The sequence below is a fragment of the Psammomys obesus genome, unplaced genomic scaffold (assembly GCF_907164565.1).
Source record: "Psammomys obesus unplaced genomic scaffold, mPsaObe1.curated_primary_1811, whole genome shotgun sequence".
In the NCBI taxonomy this organism is placed as follows: domain Eukaryota; kingdom Metazoa; phylum Chordata; class Mammalia; order Rodentia; family Muridae; genus Psammomys; species Psammomys obesus.
Genome location: NW_026590707.1, coordinates 590,816 through 603,019, shown reverse-complemented (window position 1 = coordinate 603,019; position 12,204 = coordinate 590,816). Strand labels below are relative to the sequence as shown.

General features: G+C 50.4%; 1 protein-coding gene and 1 long non-coding RNA gene across 2 annotated transcripts in view; one reads left to right on the top strand and one right to left on the bottom strand.

The window, feature by feature from the left end:
- Positions 1-1,259: 1,259 nt before the first annotated feature.
- LOC129678018 (uncharacterized) lies at positions 1,260-4,075 on the bottom strand. The gene is made up of 3 exons (XR_008720307.1): positions 4,054-4,075; positions 3,590-3,627; positions 1,260-1,279 (listed from the first exon to the last, which is right to left on the bottom strand). It is a non-coding gene; the product is annotated as an uncharacterized LOC129678018 (long non-coding RNA).
- Positions 4,076-11,822: 7,747 nt separating this feature from the next.
- Positions 11,823-12,204, top strand: part of Nfkbia (NFKB inhibitor alpha) — a 3,384-nt gene continuing 3,002 nt past the window's right edge. The window contains exon 1 of the mRNA XM_055608732.1: positions 11,823-12,137. Within this exon, the coding sequence (XP_055464707.1) occupies positions 11,911-12,137 (227 nt within the window). The 5' untranslated portion in view covers positions 11,823-11,910. The remainder of the gene's footprint in view (positions 12,138-12,204) is intronic.

Sequence of the window (12,204 nt, the reverse complement as noted above, 5' to 3'; positions counted from 1 at the left end):
AAAAAAAAAAAAGAAGAAGAAAACTCAAGTGTTTTAAAATCCATAATTTAATATTTTGCCTGACCACAGCCACCACTGAACTATCTTGGTGGCCTTCTGTCACACACACACACACACCCCAGCGGAAAGTGCTGTCTGAGTACCTCCATTTGGTACCAGGAATGTGCACTTTGTCCTTCCTGCCCCGGTCCTTTCTCCTGACTCTGGGAAGCTGTGCTCAAGAGCAGCCCGGGACATCACGTGCTCACCCCATCCTTCTAACAACGGGCCTTTGGCAAAACTCAGCTCCTGGCAGTTAGGGATGGAACTTGTGCTTGGACTAAAGAAAAAAAGGCGGGGGGGGGGGGAGGTCAGCATTTTGAAAGCACCAAATTCATTGTCACCTTGAGCTTTTTCCTCTGGGGCAGAGGTGATATGATAGATTGGGGGCTTTTGCGCTCTTCTGGGGAGGGCCGGCCTACTGAGCGCTGCCTCGCGGTGCCCGTGGTCAGCCGGTCAGCCGGGAGCTGACCCAGGAATCCCCGCCTATTCTTAGCACCAATTCAACACCCTCGAGACAGCAACCCTCAAACATCTAGCCCTATGCTAATTTTCACTTTTGCTGTTCTGAGTCACCCAGCGCAGCCCCCACAAACTGCTAGACCTGAAGCTGAGAACAAAAAGACAAAGGGAGAGGACTGGGGCCTGCGACAGCGGATGTTGCCACGCTAAGCACTTTAGAGAGCCTTTCCGGGAGTGGTCACCGGAAATCCTATTGGAACGGTCGTCTGCGATCAGCGAACAGAGCCTGCACTGGAGAGACTCGGTCGTTCTCTAGGATTTCCTCTGCCAGGAAGCCTATCTAGGAAACAAACTGCTGTAGACATTATCTAATCAGAAAGCAAAAACCATTCTTCATATACCAATGGGCTTCTCACTTGCCATTCCAATTGCATGAATCTGCATGTCCTTTCAAACTCGGTCAAACTGTTGGCCTGATGGTTTGCGCTGGATGTGCTTCTGAAAGCGTCCGCAAGCATCTGGAAGGCTAGCTGCTGGACCTCACTAGCTGGCTGTACATGGCCGGAGATGGATCTGCGACTGTGTGGAGACCTGCCTGGTGGCCTCTCACCGACCGGCCTGATTCCGCTCTCTTCTTCCCAGCGTGCTTTCTCGAAGCCCTTCTCCCACAGAGGACTCACTAATGGAGAAGCCCTGCCGGGCGGACAGCGCAACCTGCGCACCTCTAACTCCAACACCAGGGCGACGGAAAGGAGAGAATCTTGAGTTTCGGGCCAGCCTGCGTTACGTAACAAGAATCTGTCTAAAAATTTAAAATTCAACAAGGATAATTGTAAAACAGAGCTTCTCGGTGCAAACTGAAGTTCCCTGAAGCAGCTGCACCTGTATTCAAGATCCTGCACCTCTGGGACAGCCAGGGCCTGGACAAGCCGCTGAGACACTTCTTCAACATATCAAAGCAGATGTGGCCACCAGGTTCTCCCAGCATCCCTACCTGCTGCAGGGGATGGCTGGCAAGCCCTGCTGCCTACCCTGAACTTTCCAGCCCGGGGGCTGGGGCAGCTCTTCCCCGTATAAGCCAGACATTTTAGTCACTGCCCCTTTTGGACTCTGGCCTCCTGACTGCTGCCCCTGCTTCCCCTCCCTCCCCTTCCCTTCCCTTCCCCCTCCCCACGTGGCTGAGGGTCAAGACCACGCTGGACTCTCCCGGATGTGTCTGCCTCTGGCTCTAATGAACTTTCTCCTCCACCATACACAGAAGCAGACTGTCCTTTCCTTTTTTGTTGTTGTTTCTTTTATTCATTCATTCTTTTCATCTCTAGCTGCTTTTAATAGCCACTTGCTATCACCCTCACGACCCAGCAAAACATCGCCTTGGCTTTTTCCTTTTTCTTCAGTAAGAGAGATGGAGACCAGGACCCTGAGAGGGCGAGGCGGGTGCTCTGTGGCTGAGCTATGGGTCCAGCCTCCCACTGGCTGGTCCTAAAACCCTTCAAAAGTCTCACTAAGCTTGACAGCCCTTACCTCCACCCACTCTGCAGCTCCAAGCCGGAAGAGCAGCCCCTAGACCCTCAGTGTCTGCCCGCCTTGCCCGGCTCCTACCTGAACATCCCACACGTGTGCTTTAGCGATACTTGCTCACAACTTTCCGCCCTGTGACTAAAGCTCATGCAGGTGATTGGGTTATGTGGGTAAGTGTGTTCCCCAGCCGTGGGCACTCATATTCCACAAGGAACTCTTTTGTTTGTTTGGCAGTACTGTGGGCTGAACCCAAAGTCTCAGCCATGTTAGACAAATGGTCTACCCCTATGCTATGTTTTGCATTTGGCTCTTGTTTCCTTAAAGCAGAGTTTAATCTCTCTCTCTCTCTCTCTCTCTATATATATATATATATATATACATATATATATATACATATACATATACATATACATATACATATATATATGTATGTATACACACACACATATGAGGGTTTTGTCTGCATGTATGTGTACACCATGGGTGTGCTTGGTACCCACGGAGGCCAAAAGGGGGCAGCAGATCTTCTGGAACTGAAGTTGGGGATGGTCATGGGCTGCCATGTAGACGCTGGGAACTGAACCGGGGTCCTCTGCAAAAGCAACAAGTGCTCTTAACTGAGGAGCCATCACTCCAGCCCCTATCTGACTCTTGTCCTGAAAAGTGGCAAAAGTACAGCCCCAGTGAGTCTCTGTAACTTGGGCTCCTCTAGGGGGGTGACTCACAGGTAACAGAGGAGGCCAGGAGTAGGGACCACGGGGGCCTGCCTCTAGAGTAGTGGCTCCCAACTTCCTGTTGCTGCCACCCTTTAATACAGGCCTTCAAGTTGTGGTGTCCCCAACCACAATATTATTTTGTTGCTACTTCATAACTGTAACTTTGCTACTGTTATGGATTGTAATCTGAATGCCTGATATAGGACCCCTGGGAAAAGGATGTTCATTCCCAGAGGAATTGAGACCCACAGTTTGAGAACCACTGCTCTGGTATCTGTTGCTCATGCTCTAATGTTTACAATCGGATGGGCTAGATTCTAGGGGGAGCTGGTTAGCACCTCCCTCTGAATACCCTTCACTGCCTGCTTTCAGGGGGTGGCCCTGGTGATAATTCACTCACCTGAAGGCTGTCACTCACCAGACAGCCCTTGCAGTTAACTTCTAGGTGGAGACAGTTGATTGGATGACAGACAAGAGGCAAGAAACAGTCATGACAGGCACAAACGGGAAAAAAAAGATATCTGGGCTTTCAGAACATTCTCCTGACCAGCAGAACCCATGCCACACCCTGGAATACCCAACCTGGAGTGAGAATAGCACACAGCAGTAACTAAGCTGCTGGGGGCAATACAGGCCCCATGTGCAAGACAGACTTCAAGAGCCAGAGGACCTGGAAGAGGGCTGGGCAGGGGAGGAGTCTTGGAAAGGCCCTGGAAGGAAGCTGACTGAGGTGGCTCTTGAGTGAGGCCAGAGCTGGGCCCCAGTGTTGGTCCTGGGGAACCAACCAGCAGTGACTAAACCCGGTGGCTAACCCACAGTGGAGACCTGTGAGTGCTGGCCGAGGAACTCACACTGCTCCCAAAGGCTGAAGCTCACCGGATATTCAAGCCTAGAAAATGATAACATAAAAATGTATATCAGAAACAGTTGTAAATGTATTTCTATTCTCTTAGGACACTAGAATTTGAACTCGGGGCCTTACATGCTAAACAAGAGGCCTGCTGCCAGCCCCAATAGATTTCACTGTTTAACTGCCACTTTTTGTACCACCTAATTAATTAATTACCTTTAAGACAGGGTCTCAGACATCCCACGGCTGGCCTTCAAGTCACTATTATTCTACCTCCACCTCCCTGTCCTGGCTGTGCCATCACATCTGATTTTATTCTGTGATGGACAACCCCAGGAATGCATGCATGCTAGATGGTCATTCTCTCAGCTGAACCACACCCTCAGCTGCAGCAACTGAAGTTTCTAAACCACGCACAGGTGTATGTTTATACAAAAACTGCTTTTTAAAGCGCTCAAAACGTACCTGGGGTGGTGTCCCATGCCTTTAACCCCGAACGTTCAGGGGCAGAAGTAGGTGAATCTCTGAGTTCCAGGACAGCCCAGGCTACACAGAAAAACCCTGTCTCAAAACAAAATAACATTTATAACGTATGCAAACAGTTGAATTGTAACTGAAGCAGTGTCTGCGTCCTTTAATCCCAGCACGCAGGGTGGAGGGAAAATGGCGGAGGGATCGCTGTGAGTTTGAGGACAGCTTGATCTACGTAGCGAGTTCCACCCAGCCAGCCAGACAGTGAGACTCACAAAATAGATGAATTATTAATAAAGTAGCAGCAACAACAACAAAAACCAAGCACTGTAGGTTCTGGAGGGAAACCACAGGAAGGGCCTGAGGATCACAAGTCCGAGGGCACCGCGGGCCACACCACCGACAGCCCTGCTATGCGGAGAAGTGGGGACAGGGATGGTGTTTGTGTACCATCTCAAAAGCAGCCAGTGGGTGGGGCTCACCGGCTACAGGCTGCCAGGGGAGTGCTGCCGGGCCGAAGGAGGTATTTTCTTGGTTTTGTGATAAATGAGGAACTCTCCCCTCAACCAGATAGCCAGCCTAGCCTTTCCCTAATCCCTTCCTTAAGAAAATGTGATTCCGCAAAGAAACGTTATTCCAAAAATGCCCAGAAGATGTCGCTGCAGACAGCACCAAGTGCACTGTGCTCCTCTTGGCGGCTGAATTCTGAATTTCAACCTGTCCTGCAAGAAAAAGTTCCAACCTGGCTCTCTGCCTTCTCTGGAAAGCGTGCTTCCGCTTTGCTTGTACAACCCCGTCTTCCCTTGTCCCCACGCTCTCGGCTCTCAAGTCCAGCTTGATGCCCCTCAGATGTTCTGGGGGCGGACTTGAGTCCTTCAAGATGATGGTGCCAACAAGGGGACCTGATTCTACAGTGACTTCCTTGCTCTCTCTTCACCATCAAAATCATGAAATTATTTGTCACAATCCATGCCCATGCAGACATCACCACCCAGCTTCCTCACGACCCCTTCAAGTTTCAGTCATTGTATCCCCTTTTTCTCCCAGTCTGGTAAATCGGCTCCATTTTCAAATACCAGCCTCAGGTGACTTAGTGAGATCTCAATTCACCTGACTTTCTGAAAACATCAGTGTTCTTAACAAAAGTATTCCCGGACCCTGAGCACAGAAATAGCACTAGTCTATAGGAAATGATGCGCATCCCCGAGCCATGCTAAGTCACTTATCTAGAGGGAACATGACAGTCATGAACCCGACTCCAACAGCTGAGACCTAGTTAAAAAGAAATTCCAGGCCAGGGTGTGCCTTTCCTGCTCATCACTCCCAGCTACGGCTCTTCTGCTGCTGCCTACCGCTTACTTTTACTGTGCAAAAATTAGCTAAGCCTTGATTTGGGACCCTCTGTCCTTACAGGTGCCCAACTCACAGAAGCCTTAGGGACAAGACTTTAGTCCTTACCCCAGTGTTGGGAAGACTGAGAACAGTATGTAAGGGAGGCCCAGAGCTGCCCACAGGAAAGTGCAGAGGTCAAGGTTCCCTTACCCTGTCATCTAAACCAATCTTTCTGTTTTTCTTTGTCCAAACCATTCTTGAAACTCAGACCATGACAGCAAGGGCTTCTACTCCCAGATAGCTGCTGCAGGTGGGCTGGGCTTGTGGCCCTGGCTGAGAAAGCTCAGTGACCCCCCCTCTCCTCGTTATGCTGCCCATAGACAAGGACCTCTGTGTACCTAAGAGCTGGCAGGTATCAGCCTCTTACAGACAGTCTGCCTTCCTTCTAAGCCTCCTCCTCCCCTGACTAAACTCAGAATGAATTTGCACCTGAGAGCAGGAGCAGCTGCCTATGATGGAGTCGTGTGCTGTCAAACCGCCACTGCATTCCCGGCCGGGGCTCTCCCCAGAACACAACAGAGATGAACAATCTTAGCACCTGAGCCCGTTGCCTGGTTACTGTCAACAAGCAGAGAGGCGGGAGCCAGTTCTGGCCAGGCCTGACATTGCGGGCCTCCGCCCACCCTGCAGCGACTTCCCCCGTGAGCAGAAGCCATGTACCGGTGATTACTGAAAAAGTCAGACGTGCGAGCAGATGCTCGTAGCCCTCTTGAGGAAAATCAAAGCCATGTTGGACTCGTTATGTTTTACAATGTAGAGTTGAAACGCTTGTTTGTGGGAGGGATGACTCTTGAGTCCCTAGTTCTAACCTGGCCTGCCGAAAGTGACCTAGCACATTCTAAATGGAGACACACACACACACACACACACACACATGCGTGCGCATGCTCTCGCATGACAGCTGCCCAATACGTAGACGGAGGCACATGAGTAGAAGCAAGAGCCTCCCCAAAACAATATTTACACGGTACCGTGGCTGACGCACGGCCTGTGCGGCCTACTTAGCCAAAGCATGCAGAAGTGCATGCTGTTTGGTCTTCATGATTTTTTTTGTATGAATGAATGGCGAAAATGAAAAGGTCCAGCTGCTCCTCTCCACGGGGTCTGTTCTGGAGTATGTTAATATACCCAATGGCACCCACTCAGCTGGAGAAAACCGATTTTCCCTTTGCCAGCAGGTGTCAATCTCAAAAAAGTTCCTTGGTTAAGGGTGAGACCTGGTAACCACATCTCTCTCTCAGTGCTGGGACTGTTTCAACCTATTATTTTTTGGTTTTTGCAGAGAGAGAGTTTCTCTGCGTAGCCCTGGTTATCCAGGAACTACTCTGTAAACTCAGGCTAGCCTCAAACTCAGAGGTCTGCCAGGCTCGGCCTCTGAGTTTTCATAGTTTTGAAAAATTAAGCATGACAGGTCAGTGCTTTATCTGTGAGTTCTCTCCCCAGGCCTCCTCTCATTACTTTGAGGCAGGGTCTCACTATCCAGGCTGGCCTTGAACTCTTTTGGTAGTCAGGCAGGTCTTGAACTTCTGATCCTCCTGCAGCAGAGCTCTTGAGAGCTGGAATTACTAGCCCATGCCACCAGGCCTGGCTGTCATATGTCTTAAAAATTGAAAAAACTCAGAAAACCTAGCTAGGCCACAAAGGAGGACATTGGAGCCAGTCCTGGAGAGACCTGATAGGTTAGGGTCAGATGGAAGGGGAGGAGATGGGGGGGGGCGGTTTAAGAGGGAATGAGGGAGAGGGTTACAGCTGGGATACAAAGTAAATAAACTGTAATTAATATAAAAAATAAAAAATAGAAAGAAAAAACTCAGCCAGGCATAGAGGTACATCATTCAGGGAGCAGAGGTAGGTGGGTTGCTGTGAGTTCAAGGCCAGCCTGGTTGACAAAGCAAGTCCAGGACAGCCAAGGCTACACAGAGAAACCCAGTCTTGAAAAAAACAAAAACAAATAAGACATTTTTTTTAATGGAAAACTCCACATCAATGTTCATATTTTTTGTCAGCTGGGTGTGGTGGCACACGCCTGTAATCCTAGCACTCAGGGAGGCAGAGGCAGGCAGATTTCTGTGAGTTCCAAACCAGCATGGAAACAGGACAGCCAAGACTACACAGAGAAATCCTGTCTCAGAAAAAAACCCAGATAGATAGATACTCAGTTTTTTGCTTTTTCTTTTAATAAATGGCAAACAAACGAAATACCAAGCACATCAGAGTGACACGGCCTGACTTCAAAGGGAGGAAAGTTAAGTTCGGCTCTGGCAGCCGAGAGCCCACCTCTTCCTTTGGACGGTTCTCCGGAGAGGCCTGCCCTCGTAGGTAGGAATGTCATGTTGACATCCTGTAAGGCTTTCATCTCCACTACAAGGTCGGGTTTGAAGCAAGGGAAGGGCACTATGGCTTTGACTGTTTATTTTTATCTGGGTGCAAATGGCTGGCCGGACAGCTGCCTTTCTGTGGGAAAAGCTCCATAGCTGGGGAGGGGCGCGGGTGGGGCTCCCAGGGTCTCCGGCGGAGCGGATGCTGGCTACCGCAGAAGCCCGAGCTACCCACAGATTGCTCACTTGTATTCATGCTGTCTGGCCACTGCATATGTCTACCACGTTTGCCCTTCTAGGTCTCCTCTGTGGCCCGGCTGCACCAGGACCGGCAGTCTCATTCAGGAATTGCGCTGAGGCCGAAACAAGTTGGGATTCATTGGCCCAGACAACTGACATAAGCCAGGCTGTCCACAGTGGGGACGTGGAGAGGGCGAGGAAGGGAAGGGTGGGACCACCTGGCTGAACTTGTATGAAATCTCCCTAAAGGTAGGGGGCTGGTCTCCCCGGGAGGGCTCCTAACGGGCCGACGCTCCCCGGGCAAGTGCTTCCATCCACCAGTCGCCAGCCCAGAACACCAAGTCGCCACAAGGTACAACTTACTATTTTTTGCCTTCTGCATTAAAAGGAAAAAACGATTGAGGCGTAGTTCAGTGTTAAAATGAGTGTTTATCACCTCTGCAAGAGATCCCGGGGTCCTTTCCCGGTGCTCTACACACAAACACCAGGCCAGGGCTGGACAGGGCGGTGGACAATTGCAATCCCAGCACCCGGGAGGCTGAGGCCAGCTGGAGCCCCACGGCAAGACCTTGTCTCAAAAGAAAAAAAATATAAAGCACTAACATTTTAAAAGTGGTCCAGCTTAGAGAGAGCGTTTGACAGTGGGGGAAGAGCTGAAGTAGAGACGGTCTCTCCACGCTGAAAAGCGAGACATTTTCGTTGTCTAGTGTCTTCCTACCTGCTGCACGTGACGCAGAGCAAACCTGTCGGCTCACTTTAGTAAATCAACACAGTGTCCCTGAGCTGCAGGTAAACAGAAGGTAACTCCCCGGGAATTCCCAGGGACGGACTAGTCACCAGGCTCAGCACCTCCCAGATTTTTCAAAGGGTTTTGTGATAACCCAGAAACGCCGGGCCGACTCCTACCACTAGGTGTCACAGTGAACAATGTGGAGGTAGATCCCAGGGCCTGAGGCGGCGGCGGGGGAGGGGGGGACATCTCAAAGGCGAAAATACTCGGACTAAACACGTTTGTACACTTGCAGCCAAATCCTTTGTAAGTGGGGCTTGGAGGTCACACTTAGGTCATTTTATTTCACAAAGGTTAACTTCACGTGTGTTCATTAAAACAGAATGCATTGTTTAAATTTTTATTAGTTAAAAATGTTTACGAATGTGACTGTTTTGCCTGAATGTATGTATGGGCATCACATTCATGCTTGGTGCCCGAAGAAGGTGTTGGATACCCCGGAACTGGAGTTACAGGCCCCCTGTGTGGGTGCTGGGACTCAAACTCTGGGAGAGCAGCTAGTGCTCTTAACTGCTGAGCCAGCCCCCTAGCCTATGCCATGCATTTTTAGAGAACTGTGTTCAGATGGAAAAACACCTCTACTTTCTCTCCCAGGTGGAAGGAAAAATACCTTTTTTTTTGCATGGGGGAGAGGGGAAGGAAGGCAGGGCTTTTCAAGAGACGGTCTTATGTTGCCGATGTTGGCCTCAGACTAGGCTAAATACTTTTTAGTATATTCCAAATTCTACTATATTTGGTCTCTGTTTTGCAAGGTGTTTCCAAGTGTTAACATGACATCTACTTTAACAAAATGATTAAAACACTGTGGTAGAAATTAGACAGACGTTGGGTGCCTTCATAAATTTCTAGGTATTATTGTGTTTTCTCTTTAGGAAATTGGCAACAATACCTAGCTCTTACAATACTACTTCTGAGAACCAGCCTGACGCATAAAGGGAGGGGAGGGGGGTTCCTCTAAGAATTTTTACTACAATATTTCCAAATGTCCATGCTCATACTCTGAAGACAGAGCGGGGCATGTATCTGCAGAGAAATGATACCATCACGAAGCCACAAGACATCTTCAGTGTTCCAGAACTGGTGGGCACACATCTACAATGCCGCTGGGGGAAGCTGAGGCAGACGTCTCCCTAACCGTGCACGGTTAACCTGGACAACACAGTGAGTTGTAGAGCACCCTGGGGCTACAATGTAAACCTGGTCTCTGACTGCCTCGCCAGCACAGATCCAGTCTTCCTATAAAAGCAAGTGTACCACAAAACAAGCGGCTTCTCCATCTAATGTATTTAATGGAAACAGATGGGGCTAGAGAGGTAGCTGAGTGGTTAAGAGCCCCGGCTGCTCTTCCAAAGGACGCAGGTTCAATTCCCAGGACCCACATGGCAATACACAACTGTCTATAACTCCAGTTCCAGTGGATCTGACACCCTCACACGTACATACATGCAGACAGAACACCAATGCACATAAAATAAGTAAATCTTAAAACAAAAAAATATATATATTTAATGAAAGACAGAGCCTGGAATTGGAATCTCCTACTTATAATCATTCTCACCTTGTCTCAATAATTGTATATTTGCAGATCAAGCCTGAGAATTCACTGGGAAAGTTTTCATTTTAACATGATCCTTACTGTCTGGAGACTTTTGTTTTTTAGGGTTTTTGGTGTGGTGATGGTATTTTGGTTTAGTTTTGTTGTTTGTTTCCTGGATTTTCCATCTCTTCCCCCAGGGTCTTCACAGTCATATTCGGGGGTGAGGGGTAGCGATGACGTTACGAAGAGGCCTTATGTACAGGGTTCATCAAGAAAAAGATCATTCAAACCCCACCAGAAATCTATGCAGAGCTATAGAGGCCTCTTGGGCCTCTATTTCTGACAGACTCTAATCCAAGATGCTTCAATTTTCCCGAGCTAATTCTAGAAGCGGTTGATGGATTCCACTCACACCTGCAGGCTCAGAGGGGAGATGGGTGGATGCAATGCTTCTATTCCTGCAGGTCAAACTAGAGGCTCTCAGGCCCAAGTCCCTTCCTCTGGGGAGAAGCTACCCACAGTGCTGTATCCGGCCAGAGCCAGTAGGGTTCACATGTGGTCAGTGTTAGGACTGCAGCCTTCAGCCTCCTGCAGGATGTCTCACCACAACTTTCTTAGCCAAGTTTAAGGGCAAACCTTGGCTAAGGCACTAGACCAGTTACTCTGCTAGGCATTCACAATAAGCTCAGGCTCCATCCTCTGCAACAAGAGTTAACTATTAGAGCAGTTACTGTTGCAAGGAAGCTACAGCTTCTACAAAGATCAACACCTTGCTTTACTTGAAAAAAAGAAAAGAAAAGTGGTTCCTATTTAGTACTTTCCCCATACAGAGCCGGAGTTTGCACCTCCCCCGGGCGACAAGATTATCGACTCCTAGGAAATAATCTAGGGATTCTCCAAGCGTTTGGGGTTTTTTTTGTTTGTTTGTTTGTTTAATGTCAAAGCTTCCACGGTTTCAAGGGATAGGAGTGAGAGACAGCCAAATGTCCCTGCGCAGCAAAGGAGTGCAGAGGGGAAGCAAACCCCTGCACCCAGCCAGCCAATTTCCACTCTTGGGTTTTCAAAAGATCAAAAACCGGAAAGGACCTGCCAACTGGCAGATCCGTCTAGGAGGAACCGCCAGCAGGTTCGCGTCCTCGGGATCTCAGCAGCTCTGGACCCCGAATCGAAATCGACGGTGGGAAACCCCAAGGAAAGAAGGGTGCTTGCAGAGGGGTTGGGGTTACTGAGTGCAGGCTGCAGGGAAGTACCTAGAGGGAGGGGGGCCCGGCCGGGAGGACTTTCCAGACACTCAGGGCTCATGAAAAAGTTCCCTGTCCCTGACCCCAGTGGCTCATCGCAGGGAGTTTCTCCGATGAACCCCGGCCCCGGGTTGAGGCTCCTGCAGCGGAGGACGAGCCAGTTCTTTTTCTAGTCTGACTGGCTTGGAAATTCCCCGCGCCTGACCCCGCCCCGAGAAATCCCCTGCCAGCGTTTATAGGGCGCCGAGGCGGCGCTGCCGAGCGCACAGCCGCCGGAGCGCACAGCCGCCGAGCCCGCCGCCCAGCCCGCAGCCCTCGCAGCCCCGCACAGCCATGTTTCAGCCAGCCGGCCACGGCCAGGACTGGGCCATGGAGGGCCCGCGGGACGGCCTGAAGAAGGAGAGGCTGGTGGACGACCGCCACGACAGCGGCCTGGACTCCATGAAGGACGAGGAGTACGAGCAGATGGTGAAGGAGCTGCGCGAGATCCGCCTGCAGCCGCAGGAGGCGCCTGCGGCCGCCGAGCCCTGGAAGCAGCAGCTCACGGAGGACGGAGACTCGTAAGTGGCGGCGGCCGGGCGGGCGGGCGGGCGGCCGGGGCCGTGCGCGGCGGGGCCTCCCCACCCC